We start from the raw sequence: 25,413 nt of genomic DNA, 5'->3' as shown, positions 1-25,413 counted from the left end.
CCTCAACCCCTGTCCACCCAGCGCTGGGGCTGAGGGCCACAGTGAGGGTGCTCTGGACTCCTGTGGGGAAGGGAGGGCACAAGGGGAGGGGTTGGGGCTTGGCCCCTGGCACAAGGGGAGGGGGTGGGGTTTAGCCTCCCCCAATGGCCATGTCACCGTCCGCCCATGATCCTTATAGTTAGAAAGTTTTTTCTCTAAATCTCCCTTGCTGCAGATTAAGCCTATTACTTCTTGTCCTACCTTCAGTGGACATGGAGAACAATTGATCACAGTCCTTTTTATAACATCTCTTAACATATTTGAAGACCATTAGCTGGTCCCCCCTCAGTCTTCTTTTCTCAAGGCTAAACATGCACAGTTTTTTTAACCTTCCCTCAAAGGTCATAACCTTTCCTCATAGGTCATGTACTTCTGCTCTTCTTGCCCTGCAAGTTGAATCCTGTCAGGATGTTTTTCTGCTACCTATTTCAAAATGATGATTGGGGCAGGGGGGAAGACTAACTGTGTTAGTCTTGTGAGTTTTTCCTCGCATTTTTGTAAACCTCTGCAATACTTTAGGAAACCACCCTCCATTGTAGGCCACAAGAGAACTGGGCTCTCATGTGGAATGGATTGAGAGAAGTGGCCCAGTATATCAGGAGGGGGTGAGTGAGTCCTCCATTTTTTGTCTAATTTTTTAAGCCCATGGGGAAGGTACAGAGAACCTGCTTTAATCAGTACTTGTAATGTTCCCTTCACTTGGGCCTCAGCAGGCTGCAAAGTCACATCTGGGAGAGGAGAATGGTAAGAAGGGATAGGGCTAATCCAGCAACCATAAGAGAAGTAAATGATGACTCCATACCTTTGCCTCTGGATTTCAATTATACCTATTCCTGCTAACAACATTGGTAGTATATCTCTCAGATCTTTATAGTTGTTCAAGCACTTTTGTACTGTAGTAGCGTAATACTTTGTTCTTTTGTAATAGCAAGGAACCAGTTACTGCAGAGACACAGGGCAGCTCCTTTTGTGAAGTTGGGACATCCCTGTCTTTGTCTCATTGCAAGAGACCTTTAAGGAAGAAGTTTACATCAGTTCTAGAGAAGTCTTCTAGCATCCCTGTAAATCTTCCATATAGAAATGTAGGGCTGGAAGGGATCTTGAGAGGTCATCAAGTCCAGCCCCCTGTGCTGTGGCAGGACCAAGTAAACCAACCATCCCTGACAGATGTTTGTCCAACCTGTTCTTAAAAATGTCCAATGTTGGGGATTCCACAACCTCCCTTGGAAGCCTATTCCAGTACTTAACTATCCTTATAATTAGAAAGTTGTTCCTACTATCTTACTTAATCTCCCTTGCTTTAGATTAGGCCCATTTCTTCTTGTCATACCTTCAGTGGACATGGAGAGCAATTGATAACCATTCTCTTTATAACAGCCCTTGACATATTTGAAGACTGTTTTTAGGTCTCCCTTCAGTCTTATTTTCTCAAGACTAAACATGCCCAGTTTTTTTTAACCTTTCCTCATAGGTCATGTTTTCTAAACCTTTTATCATTTTTGTTGCTCTCCTCTGGACTCACTTCCATTTATCCACATTTTTCCTGGACACAGTACTCCAGCTGAGGCCTCACCAGTGCTGAGTAGAGTAGGATAATTACCTCCTGTGTCTAACATACTACACTGCTGTTAATACACTCCTGAATGATATTCGCTTTATTCTTAGCTGCATCACATTTATGACTTACATTTGATTTGTGGTCCATTATAACTCCCAGATCCTTTTCAGCAGTATTACCATGTAGTCTTTTGTTTACCCATTTTATAGTTGTGCATTTGATTTTTCCTTCCGAAGTGAAATATGTTCATAGATTCACAGATTCTGAGGAGCTGAAGGGACCATTGTGATTATCTAGTCTGCTCTGCTGTATAACACAGGCCATAAAACTTTCCCAAAATAAGTCCTAGAGCATATATTTTAGAAGAAGATCCAATCTTGATTTTAAGATTGTCAGTGATGGAGAAATCCGCCATGACCATTGGTAAATTGTTCCAGTGATTAATTACTCTCACTATTAAAAAATTACACCTTATTTCCAGTCTGAATTTGTCTAGCTTCAACTTCCACCAATTGGTTCATGTTATACCTTTCTCTGTTAGGTTGAAGAGCAAATTATTAAACATTTGTTCCCATGTAGATACTTAGATTATAATCAAGTCACCCCTTAACCTTCCCTTTGTTAGACTCAAAGAGCTCAATCTAGTTAGCTTATCACTATAAGGCATGTTTTCTAACTCTTTAATGATTCCTGTGACTCTTCCACCCTCTCCAATTCATCAACATCTTTCTTGAATTGTGGGCACCAGAACTAGACACAGTATCCTGCTTCCTAGGATAGAGTCCCCCATCCTGTAAATATAGCCTACATTCTTTGTTTCTAGATGTATGTAACGCCAACAGACCCCGGTCACCGGCGGGCAGGATCGAACCTGGGACCTCTGGATCTTAGTGCTAATCCAACTGGCTGCTAGCTAAGGCTGTAGAGCAGACTCATCTCTCTCTCTCTCTCACCCACCCACCCACCGGTGCCACTAGATGGGACAGAATACCACACCCAGCAGGTGTATGGGTTACATATACATTTAGCCATATTAAAACACACATTGTTTGCTTGTGCCTAGTTTACCAAAGGATCCAGATCACAGTGAATCAGTGACCTGTGGTCTTCATTATTTACCATTCTCCCAATTTTTGTGTCATCTACAAACTTTATCTGTGATGATTTTTTGTTTTTTTTCCCCAGGTCATTGATAAAAATATTAAATAGCATAGGGCCAAGAACCAGTCACTGTGGGACCCCACTACAAACACACCCACTTCATGATGATTCCCCACTTACAATTATATTTTGAAACTTATCAGTTAGCCAGTTTTTAAACCATTTAATGTGTGCCATGTTAATTCTATATTGTTTTAGTTTTTTCATCAAAATGTCATGTGGTACCAAGTTAAACATCGTATAGAAGTCTAAATATATTACGTCAATACTATTATCTTTTTCAACCAAACTTTTAATCTCATTAAAAAAATAGTTTAGTTTGACAGTTTCTATTTTCTGTAAACCCATGCTGATTTAAATTAAAGAATGAAAGGAGGGTAATGTAATTATTAATCAAGTCCCAAATCAGCCACTCCATTATCTTGCCTGGGATCAATGTCAGGTGATAAGCTTATAATTATTCAGGTCATCCCATATACCCTTTTAAAAAATTCTGACAACACTAGCCTTCTTCCAATCTTCTGGAAGTTCCCCAGTGCTTCAAGACTTATTGAAAATCAGACGAATGATCCAGTAAGCTCCTTAGCCAGTGCTTTTAAAACTCTTGGATGGAAGTTATGTGGACTTGCTCATTTTAAAATATCCAACATTAATAGCTTCTGTTTATCATCATCCAGAGATACTAGAGGAATGGAAAGAGTTATCATCACCAAATGATTAGACTTTATCTTTTTCTCCTCTCAAATAGAGAACAGAAATATTTATTGAACACTTCTGCCTTTTCTTTATTATTATTGATGATACTACCATTTCCATCTAGTAATAGACCAATATTATTGTCAGGATTCTTTTTATTCTGAATAGATTAAAAAAACTCCTTATTGTCCTGAACTCTGCTAACCATAAATTTCTCCTAGTGTCCCTTTGCTTCCCTTATCAATTTTATAAGGTTCCTAACTTCTGATTTATATTCATTACTATCTAATTTCCTTTTCTTCTGTTTGATATATGTTGTTTTTTACAGCTGCCTTCACTTCCCTTCCTCTGTAAACTCTTCACTTGAATTACATCTTGTTGATTTCAGACCAATTCTCTAATTTGTCAAAGTCATTTTCAGTTCTAGTACTGTCTCCAAAGTGATTGCAACCCTTCCCAACTTGGCGTAATCCACAAATTTTATAAGCATTCTTTCCACTCTATTATCCAAGTCATTCATGAAAATATTGAATAGTTCCAGACTCAGGCTGACCCTTGTGGGATTCTGGTAAATACGCCCTTCCTATTTGACAGTGAACAGTGACAGTGAACCACTGATAACAACTCTTTGAGTATGGTCTTTCAACCAGTTCTGCACTCACCTTATAGTTATTTTATCCAGGCCACATTTCTGTAGTTTACTTATGAGAATTTTGAATATCTGAAGAGGAAGAATTAATCAGCTCTGTATCAGGGTTAAAGGGATTTATTCTGTTTTTCCTACATACTTACCCTAGAAAATTTTTGTCTTTGTATATATCAAACTTTCTACCCAACTGCTAAAGCAACGTAAATAATTTTTATATCAGAGTGTTGTCAAAGTGTTAAATATGGCCCACTCATCTCTAAAATTCATTCCAACACCCTGTGTCTTTAATTTATTGTAAATTTCATTCATAGTTAGACCTAAAAGATGCCATATTTTTAATAGGGAGTACTTGAATGCAGACACTCAGGCTATGTACACACTACAGCTTACGTTGGTATGAGTTATGTCACTCAAGGGTATGAATAAGCCACTTCCTTGAGCAACATAAGTTACACCGACCTAAGTGCCAGTGTGGACAGCGCTATGTCAGTGGGAGAGCTTCTCCCGCTGTTATAGCTTCTGCTGCTCGCAGGGGCTGGAGTAATTAAGTTGAGGGGAGAGCTCTCTCCCGTTAGCGTAGAGTATCTATACTAGCAGCGCTACAGTGGTTCAGCTGCATTGGTACAGCTGCGCCGCTGTAAGCTCTGTAGTGTAGCTATAGCCTCAGCTACTACAACAGTGTGCATAATATAAATGTTCAGCTATGTAAATGGGGTGGCATGGGATAGGTGGTCTCTCTCAAAAAATTCTCTCCATTTAATGTGTTTAGGTTTGTTGTTACCAGGAAAGCTTTTTGACCCTTTGGAAAAGTAGAGCCATATCCTGAACTTTGAGGATACTTCTGTAACAATGTACTTCAAGAAATAGGAAATGATGGATTGGAGGAGGAGAGTGAGTTTCCTTTTATCTAAGTGGAGGCATCCCCTCGCCTTAAGAGCCTGCCATCTATTAAGGAAGACTAATCTCTTAGTAGAATTCCTCAGCTGGCTGTCAGTTCAGGGGAAGCTAATGTGCACCCAAGCATGTTTAATCTCACAGATGCCAATAAGAACTCCCAAGACCCTTTTTGCTTCTTTGAGCAATACTGAGCTGTCCACTTCTGCAGCTGTGTCAGATAACATGGTGATTTTCATGGTCACTTTTTTCCCCTATTGCCGTGGTTCCAGAATTTTATGTCACATCATTCATGCCCAAAAATAATTCATTAAAATGGAACATCAGGCAGAAGACCCCAACATATCTTAGTAGTTCTTGCCGTGGACACTTCGGATCTGATTTGTCAATATGGTTCCCTCATTCTGTTTTGAATTCTTTCATGAGAGGGATACATTTAACTGCTTATCTGTCCCCTCAAGTACTCATGGATTGATCTGTGAGAGTGTGCATCTTCAGAGACTGAGGGTCAAGCTCACTTGTGCTCCATTAGGTTATAAAAGGCGAGTCAAAAGTGACTGGTTACTTTTAGCGTGAGTTCCCTTTTGAACAGTTGTTCAACCTTGGAGCCTTAATATGCTTAATTAAACTGTTGTCTTTGGCCACTCATGTTCTTGAGCATTAAGTGTTCTTTTAGGCCTGTTGTACATTACAAAAAATAGCATTCATTTTAATGCAATTGCCAGCATTGGTAAGGCTGCAGTGATGGTAGTAATCAGATAAGTGCTAATGTAGAACAGCCTCAGGCATTTTTACTAGTGTTATTCTAGTAACTTAGCACAGGTACAGCTGCCCTGTTGTTGTGGGCTGCTGTAACACTTTTTCTAGTGTGCGCACATACATTGGTGACCACAGAGTGACAAGCTGGCAAATTGTCTTGTATTATAGTTTTTGTTTTATATATGGAAAGTATTTTGTGTTTAGGACCATTTTCTACTTCCTTTTTTCTGTTTATCTCAAGGTTTATTTTGAATTAAAAATGCACTTTTTTGTCCCATTCTGTATCCAACAAAGAGCACGTTTTGGTGCTTCTTTAATTGAGGAGTCTTCTGTGATCATCTGGAAAGAATTCAGCATGTTTCTGCTAGTGGAGGGTCTCAAGTATGTTCACAGCTTAGATACCAGGTTAATTGATGCCTTTTTTAAAAACTGTAATATAAAAGGGAATCAACACTTTCAAATCCACTATAGCTTGATGAATTTGTCTGAGACCTACCTAGAAGACTGAGACCTATCTTTGTCTGAGACCTACCTACCATGTCCACTGAGAGTCAAGGTGTCTCTTCTTTGATTGGTGGTCCCAATGTGTATTCCACTCAAGGTGTGCATGCGCTCCATGCATCTGAGACCAGAAGATTTTTGCTAGCAGTGTCAGTTGGTCCGCACCAGTGCCCTTCTGCTCCTTATACTCTGAAGTGAGGGCATAAAGGGTGGTCTAGACCAATGGCCTCTCCAGTTCCTTTCTGCCACCTGTGGTCTGAGATGGACTTCTCTAGTGTCCGTAGCTTTAGCTAGCATTCCTGTTTAAAAAAAAAAAAACACCACTTAGATACTGTTAATAGTTTTACCAGTTTAGATAGTGTCATTTCAGTAGTTCAGGAATACAAGGGGCACCCTCACCCTGATACCCCCCTATGCAGGTGCCTAGGATGCCCAAGACCCGGGGAGTCAAGATCTGTGTGGCCTGTCCCCAGGCTTTCCCAGTCAGTGACGACTTTGATACATGCCTCTGTTGCCTCGGGAAAGCTCATATCCTCTCTCAGCGCAGTGTCTGTTGGTCCTCTCCTCACCAAACTAATCAACCCTGTGAGTTCAGACTTAGAAGATTCCTGATGGATCATTCCATGAGACCTCATCCAGTTCTGGACCATCAGACATCAGAGAGCGGCACTGAGACGCTCCCCCTTGAGCATGGTGGTCTCTGGCTCTGAGGCTGTTCAAGGTGGAGTTAAAGACTCTACTCAGGAGGGTAAAAGCAAACACACTCATAAGAAAAGTGAGAAATCTCCCTCCAAGACCTCATCCAAAAGAGGACTTCCTCTCCGACACCGTTTAAGTCAGGTGTCACTTTGCACCTATGGGTGTGGTGTGGAGCTCACAAGGAGCACGGTATTGGTTCCTCAGCACTGAGAACCAAGAGGGCCCCAAAACTGTTGACAGCCGCAGGGCTGCAAACATCCTCAGTACTGATGAGGGAAAGAAGACAGTGGACACCTCTTACACCGATGATACTGATGTGCAGAGAAAAGGAATAGTCGGTACCAAAAACTGCTGTCCATCTGAAGCTGGCACTGCCAAGGTACAGGAGCCTGATCCACTGTCCAGCAGCTGGGGCTGCCACTAGATACACTATACTGGAGGACCTTACGATCTGTGCAGACCAAGAATCACCCATACTTTCAGATCCAGTCCTAACCAAGCAGGTCCATACACCAACACTTCAGCACTTTCCAGTATTGTCGACCAGCTGAATCATAATGAGACCACAGATACCAACAGCACCTCCTATTGTCACAGAGACCTCATTCTCCTCCAATGAGTCTGGAATGAGTGGGAGAGCTTCACCACCCTTATCAAGGCGGGAAATGAGCACCAAGAGAGGCTCAAAGATCTCCAGGGCACCTTCCCAATCTCACAGGAAGGAATACCCAACTCGGAACGAATGGTGTCCTCCTCCATGGGGACAACCCTGTTACCCCTATGATTAAGGTTAAGATTTTATCATGGTTATTTTTAGTAAAAGTCATGGACAAGTCGCAGGCAATAAACAAAAATCCACGGAAACCTGGGACCTGTTGATGACTTTTACTAAAACTAATTTTTTTTTGGTGGGGGAGAGACTACCGGGGGGGACTAAAGCCTGAGTTCCATGTCGGGGGGAGGAGCCTGACAGCTCCAGTCCCCACCACTGGCTGAAGCCCAAGAAGTCATGGAGGTTCGTTAAAGTCATGGAATACGTGACTTCCATGATTAAATCATATCCTTACCTATGATCCCTCACACTGGCCTTATTGGGGTCCCTGGAATCCATATATGAGGCATCCCAAATAGGCAAGGTTTCAAGGGGAGTCGAGACAGGCTTCCCCATCTGGGGAAGAGCCTTAACCTGCTCGGGGACACTGAGAAAGAGGAGCAACCTGAACAGGTGGAACCACTCGTTGCTGAAGAATTATCAACATCCTCACCAGATAAGGCAGTCACAGCAGCCTTGCCATCACCACCTGATAACTACAGGCAATTCCAGGGCCTCCTGAAGAGAATTGCAGACACACACCAGATCCGACTGGAGGAAGTATATGAGATACTGTATATCCTCCAGAGCGCTAGTCCCAGTATAGTGGCACTGCCTGTTAATGAGGCTATTTTAGAACTGGCCAAAATAGTCTGACATATTCCGGCCACTTGCACTTCCACTCCCAAATGAATGGAGAAGAAATACTTTGTATCGTTAAAGGGGGCAGAAAAGTTACTTTCACACTGTGCTCCAAACTCTTTAGTGGTGCAGGCAGTCACCAGAAGGAACAAGCAGCAGCCAAGCTGGATCTACACCCAAGACCAAATGTGTAGCCTTCTTTGGAAGAATGAATTTCACATCTGCAAGTTTGTAGTTCTACATAGTGAACGACCAAGCACTGATGACACTAAACTGGGAGGAGTGGTAGATACGCTGGAGGGTATGGATAGGATACAGAGGGACCTAGACAAATTAGAGGATTGGGCCAAAAGAAACCTGATGAGGTTCAACAAGGACAAGTGCAGAGTCCTGCACTAGGACGGAAGAATCCCATGCACTGCTACAGACTAGGGACCGAACGGCTAGGCAGCAGTTCTGCAGAAAAGGACCTAGGGGTTACAGTGGATGAGAAGCTGGATATGAATCAACAGTGTGCCCTTGTTTCCAAGAAGGCTAACGGCATTTTGGGCTGTATAAGTAGGGGCATTGCCAGCAGATCGAGGGACGAGATCATTCCTCTCTATTCAACATTGGTGAGGCCTCATCTGGAGTACTGTGTCCAGTTTTGGGCCCCACACTACAAGAAGGATGTAGAAAAATTGGAAAGAGTCCAGCGGAGGGCAACAAAAATGATTAGGGGGCTGGAGCACATGACTTATGAGGAGAGGCTGAGGGAACTGGGATTGTTTAGTCTGCAGAAGAGAAGAATGAGGGGGGATTTGATAGTTGCTTTCAACTACCTGAAAGGGAGTTCCAAAGAGGATAGATCTAGACTGTTTTCAGTGGTAGCAGATGACAGAACAAGGAGTAATGGTCTCAAGTTGCAGTGGGGGAGGTTTAGATTGGATATTAGGAAAAACTTTTTCACTAGGAGGGTGGTGAAGCACTGGAATGGGTTACCTAGGGAGGTAGTGGAATCTCCTTCCGTAGAGGTTTTTAAGGTCAGGGTTGACAAAGCTCTGGCTGGGATGATTTAGTTGGGGACTGGTCCTGCTTTGAGCAGGGGGTTGGACTAGATGACCTCCTGAGGTCCCTTCCAACCCTGATATTCTATGATTCTATGATGTCTAAGTAAGTATGATTTTATTAATTACAATAAGCTCTCTGAATTCACTAACAAACTATCTCAAAAGGATAGATTTCAGTTCCAAGCAATCATTGATGAAGGTAAATTGCTAGCTAGATTGGCCCTTCCTGGCTTCGGTGGACGCAGCAGGTACAACCTCCCTGTTTGATGGCAACACCCATAGTTATGAGATGGGCTTTGTGACACCAATCCTCCAGATTTTCAAAAGAAGTTCAGTCCACTACAGAGGATCTGCCTTTCATGGGAAATAACCTATTCAGTGAGAAAACAGAGGAATTGTTACATATCCTCAAAGACTCAAGAGCAACTCTTTGTACTCTGGGTATCTGCATTCCAGCACCAAGGAGGATATATATTCAAAGGCTCAATCTTACATGCAATAACCATCTCCTCAGTCATTCTACCATCAAAGAGCTTTCAAAACCTCCTAGAAAACACTAAAGAATACAGTATAGTGAACAGAATGTTCCTTCTTCATTATCCTTCTAGCCCCAGCCTCCCACCAAGAAATCTTTTTGATGGGACTTTTGTGTCCCCCACCACATCCACATATACGGAGATTCTATACCCCAATCTAAAGAGTGTATTCTAACAGTGGGGATTCCCATTGTGGGATCTCTTTGCATCGCAAGAAAACAAGAAAAGCTGGCATATTGCTCCAGAGTGGCTAGGGGCCTCAACTCCAGAGGGGATGTGTTTCTAGTACAATGACCAGAAACACTGATGTATTCATTCCCACTCATCCCTCTCTTACGTTGAATCCTGAGTAAAATCATACAGGACAAAGCATTGGTGATCTTAGTTTTTCCTCAGTGGTCAAGACAGTTTTCGTTCACCAGCCTTCTCCAGGTGGCCTCACACCCGTTCCTCTGCATTCAGCTCTTCCCAGACCTTTTGACCCAGGACAAAGGCAAGATCCTCCACCCGAACTCAGTATCTCTCCCTTTAACAGGTTATTATGATGGATGACAAACGTAGAATGATCATGCTCAGAGATAGTACAATCCATTCTTAGTTATAGCCGAAAAGACTCCATGAGAAAATGCTATACAGCTAAATGAAAAAGATTTTCTACCTTGTGCCAGAATCATCATAAACCATCAGAGGATGCTGAGATCCCTACTGTTCTGGACTACTTCCTCTCTCTAAAAACATTGAGACTATCTAACATCTCCTTGCAAGTGCATTTGAGAGTAACTTGTGCCTTTCACCCTCCAGTGGACAGACATTTGGTCTTTGCCCATCCTCCTACAGAACTGTTTCTGAAGGGACTTGTCAGAAACTTTCTTCTGGTACTGAAACCTACCCCAGTATGGAATCTCAGTTTAGCCCTAATAGCATTAATGAATGTTCCATTTGAACCATTAGCTCCATTTTCCTTTGCTTATCTAGCTACAAAGGTTACCTTTCTGGGTGCAATTACCTCAGCAAGAAAAGTAGGTGAGCAGTGGGTCATTATGGTGTACCTGCCCTAGATGGTCTTCCAGAAGGACAAGGTTTCCTTGAGGTTATAGCCTAAATTCCTCCCCAGAGTAATCTCAGAATTCCATCTGAACAAGGTCATCCACTCACCTGTCTTCTATGTGAAGCCACATTCCACCAAACTGCAAAAGCAGCTATACTCTCTGGATGTTTGTTGAGTCCTGACATTACACCTACAAAAGGACAAAACCCTTCAGGAAATCCTCTAAACCAGTGGCTCTCAAACTTTTGTACTGGTGACCCCTTTCACATAGCAAACCTCTGAGTACGACCCCCCCTTATAAAGTAAAAACACTTGTTTATATATTTAACACCATTATAAATGCTGGAGGCAAAGCACGGTTTGGGGTGGAGGATGACAGCTTGCGATCCCCCATGTAAGAACTTCATGAACCCTGAGGGGTCCCGACCCCCTGTTTGAGAACCTCGGCCCTAAACTGTTTGTCTCCTTTGCCAAATGCACTAGTGGGGGGGCAGTCTCCTCACAGAAACTTTGCAAAGGGATTTCAGGCTGAATCTTGCTTTGCGATGAACTAACTGCGACCTCTCCCCCACAAATGTGAGGGCCCGCTCGACCAGAACCCAGGCTATGTCAGTAGTTTCGCTTTGAAGTGTCCCTCTTGTGGAAATCTGTAAAGCAGCAGGGTGGGACCCTGTGCACACCTTTGTGAGACATTACACACTAGTACAAGCCTCTACAGCAGATGCAGCCTTTGGCAGAGCAGTCTTCCAATCTGTGGTAGCGGTTCCTCATCCCAACTCCCCTTTTCAATGAATACTGTATGTAAGCCACCTCAAGTGGAATACACATGGGGACCATCACTCGAAGAAAGTACGGTTACTTTTCTTGTGCAGTTACTGGAGTTCTTTGAGATGTGTAGTCCCTATGTATATTCCACTACCCACCCTCCTTCCCCTCTGCTGTGGATCCTTCTGGTAATTCACTATAGAGAAAGAACTGGAGAAGTTGTCAGTGCACAGTGCCACTGATGCCCTCAGTTCAGAACACAAGGAGGAGAAGGGTGCAGGCATGGATCAATGGGGCAGGGGGTTGGACTAGATGACCTCCTGAGGTCCCTTCCAACCTTGATATTCTATGATTCTATGGTACTGCTAACAAAAATCTTCTGGTCTCAGACACATGGACTATGTGCACATCTCAAGAGGAATCCACATAGGGACCAAACATCTTGAAAAATTCCAGTTACTGTACAAGATAAATAACAATACTTTTCCAGATGGACTCAATAATTCAGAAGATACTAACTATAAAAAATCCTGATTGACATACAAGTTTAATAATTATTACCATTCCCTCAGACCTACTGCTCAAGGTACCATGTTTAGTATGTGTACACATACAGTTTATCAGGGGAGTATAGTACCTCTAATTACTTACTTATTTAATTTGGAACAAAGTGGTACCTCATGACTGTCAGAAGGGAAGGCATATTTAGGCCTTCCGGAAGCCTGCTGTGGATTTTAAGATTCTGTTCTGATAAAACAAATCTCTATGGCTGTGGCCTCGAGGTATGGATGTGGTACTCTACTGGTGGTGTCAACTTTTCCCTTATTTTTTATTTCTATAGAATCACTTCTCAAATTGTATCAGTCTGTTCTGGTGTATATGAAGGTACAAAAAGAAACCTATTTTACCTATATAGGTCATCAACCTCTTAGATTCGTTTATTTGGAATTACCTTCCCTTCATTGTTTTTCTCTATAAATAAAAGTATATCTATAGACTATATTAAATTCCTGTAATAGGTTTCCCTAGTTATCTTCTTTTTCTTTATTTAGGGCGTAGTTTGGTTAGAAACCTGTAATTGGGAAGTGTGATGCCAAAAAGTTTAGTTGCCATTTTTATTTGTACTGCTGCCTGTTAATCTTGATGAGAAGTGCAACCCAACAATTCAGATGTATAGACCTGAGATTCATAAGTAATCTTACACAATTGCCTACTACTAAATTAATTTGTCTCTAGTAGACTTAGGTCATTGGATTGAGGTTCACTTACTCAACAGATGGGTCTAACAAATATTTATTAAGGCAAAACACTCAGCAAGTAGTGATCAGTTACTTATAAGTAGGATGCTTATTAGAACAATCTCATCACAGTCACCTCCAGCACCAGACTCTACAGCTTCAATCTTCCTTTGTTACACAAACTTATTTATAATTTTTTGTTATCTTTTCTTATACATATATATTATTCTCATTTCCATGTTAACTCTCCTTCCCCATCAGTACAGGTTTAGTATTAGTTCAAACTAATCTTTTCAAGCTTTTTAATTAGTTTATCTCATCTTGTTCTCTCAAACACGATTACTCTGCAATTTCTTACACATGTGCAGCAATAAACATAATTATTCTGCAATTTGTTAAACATACAGTTCTATTTATGCTTAAACTATTGAACATTATCAGAACAGAATCTTAAAATCCACAGCAGGCTTCCAGAAGGCCTAAATAAGCCTTCCCTTCTGACAGTCATGAGGTACCGCTTTGTTCCAAATTAAATAAGTAAGTAATTAGAGGTACTATACTCCCCTGATAAACTGTATGTGTACACATGCTAAACATGGTACCTTGAGCAGTAGGTCTGAGGGAATGGTAATAATTATTAAACTTGTATGTCAATCAGGATTTTTTTATAGTTCGTATCTTCTGAATTATTGAGTCCATCTAATCTATTTTGTCCAATAGAAGAACATTCTGATATCAGTGGGATATTCTAACAGAAGGAAAACAGATCATTTTACTCTCCACCCATTTTCCACCATTCTGAATATTGCACAAGGTGGAACTTCACAAAATTACAGAACATGGGCAAACCCTAGATGCTGAATGACTAGTGGGGATCAATCATTCATAATTTTGAAAGATGCCTGAAAATGCTGCTTTACCTACTGCTTTGTTTTAAGTTGGAAGTTCTTGAAATGAGATTCAAACTAAAATTCAGTGTGTGTATGTTAAACAGTTTAAAGATGCTTTGTGAATTGTAAGATACATTTACATCATGTTTCTGAAATATACAGAAATGGTACTTTTTAAATGAAGTATCAGGATTTAAAAAAATAAAAATTTCAGTAGTGAAAGGATTAAAACTTGATTACCCAAATAGTTAAATAAATATTTTTTCCTAAAGCTGCATATTATGAGTAGGTTATTACTGCTATGGATTTTCTTTCATATTTAGTTTTTTATTCTACATTTAGGGAAACAGACATTAAGAAGAAACCTGGGCACAGACTGAGCAAAGCTAAACAGAGGAAAAAGCGAAAAAGAAACAGAAAAATGAAGCATGATCATATTAAAATCACAGAGAAAAAATCAGATGGAGCCCCTTGTCATCTAATTCCTGATGACCAGGAAACATCAGACAGTGAAGAGGAAGATTCAGAAGAAGAAAACAGAAAATCAGTATTTACATTTAATGGAGATCCAGGAGATGAAGGTTGTGAAGATCGTTCCAATGGTGATTGTAATGAAAGCCCAAAATCTACAAAGCATCAAACAGGAAGTTTACCTATTGCTGTGTCTGAGACTTCAGCAACACTATCTAGTCCAGTGAAAAGTGACTTGTTTACAGAAGATGACGGTACATTTCTAATAAATTTGACATCTGCTCCTAATAAAAACTTAATTGAATTTGAACACACACTTGATGATCAGGTGGTTGATCATAACCAAAATAAAAACCTTATGGTAAATGAGAGCAATTCCTTAGATACAGATGATCACAGTTCTGTTCTAGACACAGAATATAACAGTAAAGAAAATAGTTCTATGATGTTAAACGATCAAGATGAACTTACATCAGATCAAATTGCATGTGAACCTGACCTAGAAAGTAAATTGTTAAATGTAAGTAATGGAAAAAAAGAAACCCTGTCTCTCCAGCATGATTTGAAAACATCTGAAATTTGTGTTGTCTTGCCTGATAAAACCATGAAAGACAGACAGACATCAAAAAGGTATGAGAAAAATCCTTGGGCTTTTTTTTCAATTGATTTAATTGATAGACAATTCCAGCTTGGCTCTGATAGGTCGGGTTCTTGTTCTTGGCCTGAGGGTACCCATAAATTCATATGCAAGCAAAGACCAAAAAGAGTGAGGCGGCCTAAAGAGACCTATCCTGACAGCACAGGAGAACAAACTCGTGAATCTAATGAAGAATTAGAAAAAGAAACCAGTCTGCAAACATTAATTGAAGAGAGTGGCAGTGTAACACATGTCGGTCTACAGTCATCACTGGTTGACAAAGTACATAATATTTCATTTATAGAGTCGGGAGTCACTGTCACAAACTGCTTAACTGAAGTCAATGTTCCAAGCAATGTAGGTACACCAGTTCCATCAAAGAAGAAAGGAAGATGCAAAAGGATTTTCAACTTGGCACCAAACTTTCATCTACCAAGGCAGATTGCTGTTAGTACAAAGGAGGGACTGAAGGATGTTCTATTAATGGATGATAACCTATCAGAAAATGTTTTGAAAACAGAACAAGAGAGAATTTCAAATAAGGACAATGGAAAGAAGAGTGAACAAAACCTTGAATTTCAAGAACATCTAGCACCTTCTAATAATGATGTGACAGATTCTTCACTTAACCATGGTGTGGGATCTCTCTTACATAGTAGTCAGTTGGGACAATCTCTGTGTCTTTCAAAGAAAGCTGTTTCTTCTCCAGCTCAGAAGTTTCCCTCTAGTTTTTGTATAGTTTCTTCAACAAGTAAGGAACAAATTACAACTTTTAAACAAGAAAAAATACTTGATAAAAAAGAGGGTGAGAGAGAACAGTTCTCTTCAGAGCTTACAAATAGTCAACCAGATATTTTGTGTTCTGTTAAAGTAACATCTGACTGTCCTACATACCCTAATGTATTTGAAAGCTGTGGTGAAGATATGTACAAAACAGATGAAAGTAAGCCATCACAGTCCTCACAAATTGAAGCTAATCAAGATACTTTAAATACTAAATCCAATTTTTTGGGTCTTCCTTTATCATTGGGATTTGCATTTCAACTTGTAGACCTTTTTGGTTCTCCTGGATTTCCACTGGGTAATATTATTATTTATTATTATTAATTTTTAACAGTGCCTAATGATATAAGTCTCAGTTTCTTATTGCAACTAGCAATTGTACAAATGTGATAATATACTGTAGCTGATCACTGCTTGCCAATATAGATACTTTTGATGGCATTCACTTAGTGTCTTGCAAATGGTACTTTGCACCAAGATTTTGCTTTTCAGCTCTGTAGATTATCTATTATGCAATGATCATTGTTTTCTTTTGTTAGCAGTTTACCCTCATTGCATGATCTTGAGTAATGCTGAGTATTTACTAACTTTAAATTCAAGGAATTATGTCCTTGTAGCTGTGTTGCAATTTCAGCTGCACAAATACATCATACTGAGTGAATTTTTAACCTGTCATTTAGAAACTGCATGAAAACACGTGCTATTTGGATTTGTATTTCTTTGCTGGTAAATGTTTGTTTCACCTTTGTAATACAGTAGTATCCCTTTACTAATAATGTAAAGTTATAGGGTAAAATTTTCAAAAGCACCTACATTACATTTTCAAATGTGCCATAGGCATTTTGGAGGCTTAATCCCACTGACTTTCAAATAGACGTACTCTCTTAAATCACTTCAGCAGTATGAAAATTTTACCCCTAATCAAATTTAATTTGAAATTGAAATTAAAAACCATAAAGTATATTTTCTAGTACTGAACATATTCTTTTAATCATGCAGTCCACACCTTCGGATGTCATGGTTAGAAGGTAAATGAACAAACAGAGCTTGAATTTTCATATTCTAGTGTCATTTAATGTATACTAACTCATGTAGTGTAAATACTTTCAGAAAGATCAAAAAAGAATGAACTGCTTAAGCTATAATTCTTCAGACTTAGGCACATGGTTAATTTTACAATGGGACTATTCACATGTCTATATTTGAGTGTGCATAAATCTTTAGAGCCCTGCGCAGATTCAAAATTTATATTCTTATCCAATCCACGATCAGAAAAAATGGTCTGTGGACATAAAGCAGATATCCACAGATTTGCAGGGCTCTATAAATCTTCACAGAATTGATGTCACTTAGACCCCTGTTTAGCAAGCTACTTGTGAACCTTCTAACTCTCTAATTGTAGTCTCTCCTTAATGAAAACATTAACAACTGCACCAGTGCAGCTACGCCGCTATAAGTTCTCTATGTAGCTGTTCTAACCCGATGGGAGAGAGCTCTCCTGTCGGCTTAATTACTCCAGTCCCCACGACAGAGGGTGGCGGAACCTTCCGAAAAGTGTGGGGGGGGTGGCCCTGCCCCTTCTGCCCAAGGCCCCGTCCCTGGACAAGTCGGAAGCTGGAGCGGGCCAGGAGCCGCAGGTCCTCCACCTACCTGGGTGGGGGGGCCAAGAGCAGGCCCCGGCCCGTGTCCGTGCCCCACAGGCCCCCCGCCCAGGCCAGGAGGGTCTGCAGCTCCCCACAGCTGCCCATGCAGCTTTTACCTGACCTGACTCTGGCCAGGGGATGGGGCCTTGGAGCCACAGCCCAGCCATGGTAAGAGCCATGCACCCTCCATCTGCCCTGGGTGGGGGACCTAGTGGGGGTGGGGACACAGGATGGAGGCTCCTCTCCGCACCCCGGCTGCTGGAGGGTCCGCGGCACAGCACCCCATGCTACCCGGGGTCCCCAGCCAGGCTCCACCTGCCAGCCTGGCCGGGGCCTCAGGTGGAAGAGGAGGGGTAGGGGCGGGGCCTGTGGCAAAAAGTGGATGGGCCAGGCCCATCCACTTTCAAGAAGTAGGAGGGCCATGGCCATCTGGGCCCCCCTATTTCAGTGCCCCAACCCCACGAGTGGCGGTAGCTATGTTGGTGGGAGAAGCTCTTCTGCCAACAAAGTGCTGTCCACACCGGTGCTTAAATTGGCATAAGTTATGTTGCTCAGGAGGGTGGCTAATTCACACCTGTGAGTGACATAACTTATGTCGACTTAAGCTATAGTGTAGCCATAGCCTGAGGCACTGGCCACTTGTGATCATTAAAGAACCCATAGCATTTTTCTCAGAATTATAGGTGTTAATTCCACTTTCCTAGCCATATTCTGATTTGAGTATCAATATTATTTCTTTTTAAATGTCTGCTTCAATTTCAATCATAGATATTTTTCCTCATTGCCTGTCCTAAACTGTTATGTACTGCTGCGTATTTTAAGGCAACTACAATGAATTTGTGGGTGAATGGTTTCATAAAGCATTTAGGAATATTCCTAAATGAAAGGTACTATAAATGTTGTTAGTTGTTCTATGGGAAGGTAAATAGCTTTTTAGTTAACAAATTTATTTGTCACTTATTTACAGTTAACACATAGAACATATATTCCATAAACATTTTACACTGTTTTTCTACAAAGCATTTCTTTTCAACTTTAATCATTGAGGAATTCTATCAGGTTAAAAATATGACATATTTATAGAACAATTTCCATATACTATGTTAAAATAGCCTCTTATTATAAATGGTTAAAACTGATAAAATTTTAAAAACTAAATTTACTTTTCATTTAAGATGTTTGTTTACTTTTTGCATTTTACTCAATTTAGAGAATGAAGTTTCACTTTTGTTTTTAGTGATTTTCCTAGTAAATTTCACTTTCCAGTTCCCATGCGCTTGGACAAAGCAACAATTTTGGGTGTGTAAATACTGCAGGAAAATCCTTTGGTTTAAAAAATATCTTTACATTGGCATTAAACAAAAATATAGAATTTTTTTTAATTGGTCTTAGCTTCTGTAGAAGCTTATTTGTATAAAACCTCAATTCTGGGCTTTGTTTGAGCTTGCAGTATCTCCTTCAGATATGCATGAAACCTGACAAAATATAATGCCATGAAAATGTCTTGTTCTTTTTCAGAGTCTTTATTGCCGGATGATTACATAGTTCCTCTTGACTGGAAAACATCAAAGAAGATCCATTTACTATGGAAGACATCTGTGGAGGTATGGGTTTTAGTTCTCTGCAAGGCTTTCCTGTATTTTAGGAGTAAAGAGGCACCATTTACTCTAGGGTGCAATCAGAATTTTCCGAAGAAGTGGGCCCAGGTCACCTGCCACGTCCTCACTGAGCCACCATCTCTCCTTCCAGAGTGAGACCATAAGTGGAAGAGACGGTGTGAGGAGATGGCATCCTGGGGTTCTGGGAAGCAGAGAGCTGGGTCGAGGGGGTGCTGGGAGCCAGAGCCACAGGAGAAGCTGCCACCCCATGTCCCTGCCGTCCCCTCCCACCGGACCAGTTGGGACCTCCCCTTCCCCTGGAGAGACTAGGGGAGACTGTGAATTTGTGTTAGCATCTATGCCCCTCCTGTTACCCCCCGCCCATCATCGTGCTTCTGCATTCAGTTCATGTGGAGAAAGAGTATTTCTTGCTGATAGATCCATGTTTTATATAAGTGAATACAAACAGTGAAGGAAGAGCATTATATAGGTCCTGTCCTGCAAGCCCTGTGCAAGGGAGAGCTCTAACCTTATAGCAGGGTTGAGGGTTTAGGTGGACAGAGCAGAAAAATATATGAACCAGTCAACAAAAATAAAACCTTTCCCTATTGCTCAGGGTCCTTCTTTTTACCCTGCAGATACTGTCCTCCACTTTCCTTTTCTTCCTCCTGTTCTTCTACCACCCTCTAAGCAGACTCCGCCCTCTGGTATCTGCAGTTCCTTACCCATCAAGTCTAGCAAAAATGCTCTGAGTATCTGCTGAGTGGCTGACTGGGATTTAGCTTATTTTGTCTGGTCAGAAACTGTAATTGTTTTATACTCTATCAATGCACTCTATTCCGAGACCCAGCTCAGTGCCACTCCCCTCTGTTGGTGAAGAGAAAAAAAGGGCCTTTCTCCAAACCTTCCTCCCTTGTGGGGATAGATAAGAAGAAATCACCCTAAGTGTGTTGAGGGGAGGAGGTGAATGAGCTTAGAATCATAGAAACATAGGCTGGAAGGGACCTCAAGGAGGCAGAACCAAGTGAACCTAGATCTAGCTTATATGTCTGATGAGGGCAATTATATGTATCTTATGACTTTAAAACAAACTCTGTATTTGTGGATAATCTAAGCACTGTACCCAGATGTACAGACACTCTTTTCTCACCCTATGTATTACATAATTTTATTAACATTAGCTTTAATAAAATGTATGTGCTTGGAGGGTATATAAGGGAGAATTCGATTGATGAGATAATGTATAAGGTGTGTCTGAATGGCTGAGGAATGAATTAAGGGAGACAAGGGAAATCAGAAAAATTATACTCCAAAAATAAGTTTAAGGGGAAAACAGAAGAAAAAAGAAAAGTTATGCCAAGATAGATAGGCAATGGAAAGGAAAAAGTAGGGAAAGAAAAAGAGAATGGACAGGGAACACGGTACATTTTTAAAAAGTTTAATGCCAGTGTTATTTTAAATAATTTTAAAATGGGATAGACTAGCTGGATGGGTTGGGGAAAGTAGTGCACCCATTGAAATTTTCTTAGGCCTGGTCCACACTAACCCCCACTTCGAACTAAGATACGCAACTTCAGCTACGTTATTCACATAGCTGAAGTCAAACTATCTTAGTTCGAACTTACCGCGGGTCCACACGCGGCAGGCAGGCTCCCCCGTCGACTCCGCGTACTCCTCTCGCGAAGCAGGAGTACCGGCGTCGACGGCGAGCACTTCCGGGATCGATCCGGGATCGATTTATTGCGTCTAGACAAGACGCGATAAATCGATCCCAGAAGATCGATTGCTTACTGCCGGACTTGGAGGTAAGTATAGACGTACCCTTAGAGGACCAAATTGCCTAGGGCTGTGTCAGATCTCCGTACGTACTTAGAACCCCTCTCATTTAAACAGGAGTTTGGGTGAAGACGACTTTTAGGATGGGGCCCTGTATGTATACATATATTTATATACTGTTTACAAACTTTCAGAAAGTAGCCTCTGCATGCATGGATATCTATATCCATACTTTGAGCATTGTCACTGGCACTTATAGTTGATGGGTTTTGCATATGCAAAACCCATCACTTGCATGCAGAAGTGATAGATTATGTCACATGTGCCTTCACATATGTGTGATTCAATAATATGCATGCAAAACAGAGGCTGGGTTTGGCCCTCTTAGAATATTTGTCCCACTATATACATATACATATTTGAACATGCAGGCTTTCTCTAGTGGTTGAGGGCACAGTATAATTTCACATCTTAGGAAATACCCCATTATTGACAAAGTAGGACAATGCAGAGCTGTAAGTAGATCTTCTAAAGGTCTGAATGTAAGCATAGTTTCATATTTCAATATTACATATTTATATACTGTTTATACCAGAGTAGTTTAGTCAATAGTTGGACTGAATCATATTTCTGAAATAATTTTTATATTTCTTAACCTTTCTTTTGCCACTTCTCAATGAAAGGATAGCCTATTACTAGGGCTGTTGTTTTATGGTGGCAGTTTTTAGGAGATAATACAGGATAGTGTGATGAAAAGGACAAAAGCCTTGTAAATACAGTTTAAAAACTTATGTAATGTAATATGGACTTTGTTCTGTACACTGATTACCCAACCCCCCAGACCATCATATATATTTCCTTTTTCTTCTTCTTCTCCTTTATTATTGCTTATTTTATTTGTTTTTAGAGGAAACAAAAAAAGAATGGATTACAGAATGGGAATTCTTTGGCTGGTAAGCATAACAAAATGAATGTAAACGTTATTTATTCAGTGCAACAATCAGTTAATGTGTTACCCGGGGTTCTTTCAACCCAAAGCTCTTGGTAACTTTTACTCTGTGCGAGGAGGCGTCAGGAAATAAAACAGGGGAGACACGGCCATCCGACCGATAGATGGTTGGCACAAACAGGACAACACAAGAGTGCTTTCACTTAAAGCTAAACCTTTACTTAGTCTCAAGCACTTGCACACGTCCGCAATAAGATTAGTAAAACACCCCCAACCCTTGATAATTACCAAAGCTGAGTGTGGCTCTCGAGTGGCACAGCCACAGCCCGTTTGCCGGTGGGGAACACAAGATGCATCCAGAGGGAGAGACCAGTCCCGAAGAGTCCCCCACAGGAGAGTCCCACCTATCTCAAGCTTTTCCCACTTATTTATACAGTAGTAATACAATGACATGTCCCTTAAAGAAAACTTGTCAAGCAAACAGTTCCAATGGGCAAGCAAGAGGCTCCTTCTGATTATTGATTAACCAGGTGTGGGTTTTCCAGAACTTGCATCCTTGAGACCTCAATAGACATTCCTGGGACATATCCTACTCTTTTGAAACGCATGTATCAGCAACTTCAACACAATTCTTATCAGGAAGGACGCGGGATCAAACTGCCCTTTCTGTGGCACCCCAAAACCCCCTCCCCTCCTGCCTTGGTCAAGCTGAGATTGCTGAATGCCAATTTACAGCTTGCTGACTAGGTTGCTTTTTAACAATAAGCCATAGTGGTTTTAGGCACTTTACTGGTTTGCCAAAATCTCCCCGTACAAATGTAGAAGTAAGTAAGTTGAAAGTTACTGTGTTCATAGTATCTGTAACTACTTCTTGTGCAAGTGCAGGATTTCGTATTGTAGTGTATGGTATTAAATGTATGCCTCCATATACAGTATACATACAATGTGGCAGAGTTACAGCTGCTGTGGGACCCAATTTTGAATTTCCTGACTTGTGATTTGAAATTCTCCACCGTAACAGTTTTTCTTATTAAATGAATCAAATAATTTTACTTTGAGTTTACTTGAATCCAATTCAGATGGAGCTTAAAGTTGTAGTGCATAGGCTTGCCTTTACTATATTCACTGCCTTGCCTTAATTATATTTAGCTGCTTTCATTATATTCAGTTCTAATGGAAGAAGCCTACAGTATCCTATATCCTGTAATACATTAACTGAAGCATAAGCTTGCATAAGTGTGGTTAAGTAGGCTGTAACCCTTGGCGTAGATCAACGGTTACCTTTAGATTTTAGGAACTAAGAATAGCTTGCTCAATGGTAGGAGGTAGAATGTTCCAGTAAGTGCTACCACAAGGAACATGGAAGTAATAACCCCAAATCCGCTTAAGCAAGCGATGGCAGATATGATCATGAGTTGAAATTGTTGTTACATGTATCAATATACTAACCTATAGAAAGAGGACACCTCAACATTAGTAGGATGAGGAAATACATATAAGGAAAAGGGGAAAAATCCCCTACTGACTATGCATTAGATATAGTGGCATCAGCGTAATGTATTATAGAAGTTGCATGCCAGTCTTTGGGCAGTAGGAGAGAGAGAGCTGTAGCCTTGGAAGGGACCAGAATGATGGCCACTAGTGGTGAAGAGGAAGGTGATGGTGATGGTGATGAGGAAGATAATGGTTAACATTTCAGGTCATCCTGCAAGGGATGGTGTGAGTATATGGATGCTCAGATGTACATTCTGTAGTCTCTCTATCTGAGAGTTAGAGTGTTTGTGACTTTGCTACATGTATTAATAAACTATTTGGAAATATAGAAGAATTCTGATCCTGTGAGTGTTGCAATTGTGCACGTTGGGGTTCCGAACTATATAGTAATTTTAATAATACTGGGCCTGATCTTGGGACAAGAACCTGTCAACCCTCAAAGTGATCATTGGGAATTCTTAAGTAATCAATAGAATTAATACATAATCTATAGATCGGGCTACAAAGTGAAAAACATGTTTGTCTTAGAATTTATCTGTGAAGTGTTGAGGGTCATCAACTCTCATTGAATTCAGTGGGTATTGAAAGTTATCAACACCTCAATGGATCAGGCTCCTAGGCAGCAGAGGAAAGAGGCTTGATGAGAAACATCAAGAGCTTGGTGTTAGGTGAAGGAATCCTGTAGTGTTCAGATGGTAAGAGCATGTTTCCAGTTGCCTCACACTCTGATTTTAATTTCTTAGGATGGGTGGGTCACCACTGGCTTCCACTCAATGTCCTACTACTTTGGGGATTGGGAGCATCAAAAGCATCCATCCCACAATTCTGCTGTCTTCAGTGGGAGAGCTGACTTCCAGCAGCCTCCCTCTGTAATCACCAACTGCATCTATCCTCTCACTCTAGCCCATAAGGTCTCTGAAGGCAGCTGGAGAATACCCTGCTGGCAGCCTTTCTCTAAAGGTATCTGCTGCAGCAGAGTCTGGTAATGCATGGTACTTCATATACTGTATATATGTGTTCTAAAATACTATACCAGAGGAGAATAATGACATCTAGGGAACAGCTTTTGTTGTTTAATATAATTGCACAAGTTGGCATAAGGCCTTCTAAAATTGTTGGAAATGCATGATATAATTGTTCCCTGGAGAATGACAGACAAGTTGGTGTCTGAAGTTGGGGACAGATCCTGTGGGAAAGGCTGAGGGTATGTCTACACTGCAATTAAACACCCAAATCTGGCCTGTGTCAGCTGATTTGGGTTCACAGGGCTCGGTATGAGGGGCTGTGTAGACGTTTGGGCTCAGGCTCTGCAATCCTCCCCCCTCATGGGGTCCCAGAGCCTGAATTCCAGCCTGAGGCCAAACGTCTACACCTCAGTTAAACAGCCCCTTAGCCTGAGCTCTTTGAACCCAATTCAGCTGACACATGCCAACCACAGGTGTTAAATGGCAGTATAGACATACCCTGTAGCTCTTGGCTTGGAAGTTAATTTGCTGGAGAGCCAAGAGAGATTCAGACCAGTAGGGAATGTGTGTAATTGTTAGGGCACAGCTGAAAAATCCAACAAAATAGATTAAATATTTTGTGTGTAAAATTGGTAACATTTGTAGTTTTCTAGGGCAATAATCTTGTTCTGTAAATAATCTTGACATAAATACAAATGATAAACTATATAAATTATACTTTGGGTGTCATTTGGCAAATTACAATCATGTTTTTTTAGTTGGTGCCAACATACTGGAGGATACAAATAAAGATGGCCAAAAGAGTCAAGAATCTTATGAAACACTTCAGGAAACAAATCTATATCAAGATGTAGTAGAAGAGAACTCTGTGACTTATCCAGACAATAAGCACTTGTATAACGTATCAACCAATCTTGAATGTCATCTTAAACAGAAAAAATCAACATGAAGATAAAGGTAACATTTTATAAAACTATCATTCTTATGGATAATGCTGGTCTAAACAGCTGAAAAACAAAGATTATTGCATTCATTTTTAATAAAATGATTTTAAAAATACTAACAGCTCATCCTGTCTGTAAGCACCTATGACTTTACTATAGGTAAATATTTAATTATTTATACAAAGTGGAACAGCTCCAACAGGAAAGACTGAGAGAGA

At 40.8% G+C, this 25,413-nt stretch overlaps 1 protein-coding gene across 1 annotated transcript in view; it reads left to right on the top strand.

Annotated features, from left to right (window-relative positions):
• The window catches only part of LOC113406806, a 96,182-nt gene extending 70,982 nt beyond the window's left edge, over positions 1-25,200 (top strand). The window contains exons 6-9 of the mRNA XM_029911984.1: positions 14,278-16,124; positions 18,988-19,073; positions 21,751-21,796; positions 25,010-25,200. Coding sequence (XP_029767844.1) covers positions 14,278-16,124; positions 18,988-19,073; positions 21,751-21,796; positions 25,010-25,200 — 2,170 coding nt within the window. The remainder of the gene's footprint in view (positions 1-14,277; positions 16,125-18,987; positions 19,074-21,750; positions 21,797-25,009) is intronic.
• The last annotated feature ends 213 nt before the right edge of the window (positions 25,201-25,413 follow it).

This window comes from Terrapene carolina, unplaced genomic scaffold (genome assembly GCF_002925995.2).
Source record: "Terrapene carolina triunguis isolate 2854851 unplaced genomic scaffold, T_m_triunguis-2.0 Scaffold141, whole genome shotgun sequence".
Lineage (NCBI taxonomy): Eukaryota > Metazoa > Chordata > Testudines > Emydidae > Terrapene > Terrapene triunguis.
Note: the sequence above shows the minus strand (reverse complement) of the source record. Positions and strands in the feature narration are given on the sequence as shown.